General features: G+C 61.6%; 1 protein-coding gene across 1 annotated transcript in view; it reads right to left on the bottom strand.

The window, feature by feature from the left end:
* The window catches only part of LOC105543691 (ubiquitin carboxyl-terminal hydrolase 6-like), a gene marked incomplete at its 3' end in the record, with an annotated part of 24,456 nt that overhangs the window by 15,885 nt on the left and 8,292 nt on the right, over positions 1 to 279 (bottom strand). The window contains exon 5 of the mRNA XM_011985711.1: positions 154 to 257. Coding sequence (XP_011841101.1) covers positions 154 to 257 — 104 coding nt within the window. The remainder of the gene's footprint in view (positions 1 to 153; positions 258 to 279) is intronic.

Raw genomic sequence — 279 nt, 5'->3', positions numbered from 1 at the left:
GACTCCTGTGGGACCCTCAGCAGAGACACCCTGAAGACTCCCAAGGAGCTGCCTACACAAGAAGGTGCCTTGGCTGAAAGACGAGATCACCTGGCCAGGGTGGCCATCTCTGGGTCTGGCTGCATGAGGTCCCTTGGGCAGCTGTCCACCTACCCTGCAGGGAGTGCCTCTCACTGGCCAGCAGCTGCACCAGTGCCCAGAATGCATCCTCCTCAGGCAGATACAGGAGGAACAAGGCCGCGATGGGGCTCAGGTCCCTGCAGTAGCCCACCTCCTGCA

Source organism: Mandrillus leucophaeus, unplaced genomic scaffold, assembly GCF_000951045.1.
Source record: "Mandrillus leucophaeus isolate KB7577 unplaced genomic scaffold, Mleu.le_1.0 Scaffold1074, whole genome shotgun sequence".
Classification (NCBI taxonomy): Eukaryota; Metazoa; Chordata; class Mammalia; order Primates; family Cercopithecidae; genus Mandrillus; species Mandrillus leucophaeus.
Note: the sequence above shows the minus strand (reverse complement) of the source record. Positions and strands in the feature narration are given on the sequence as shown.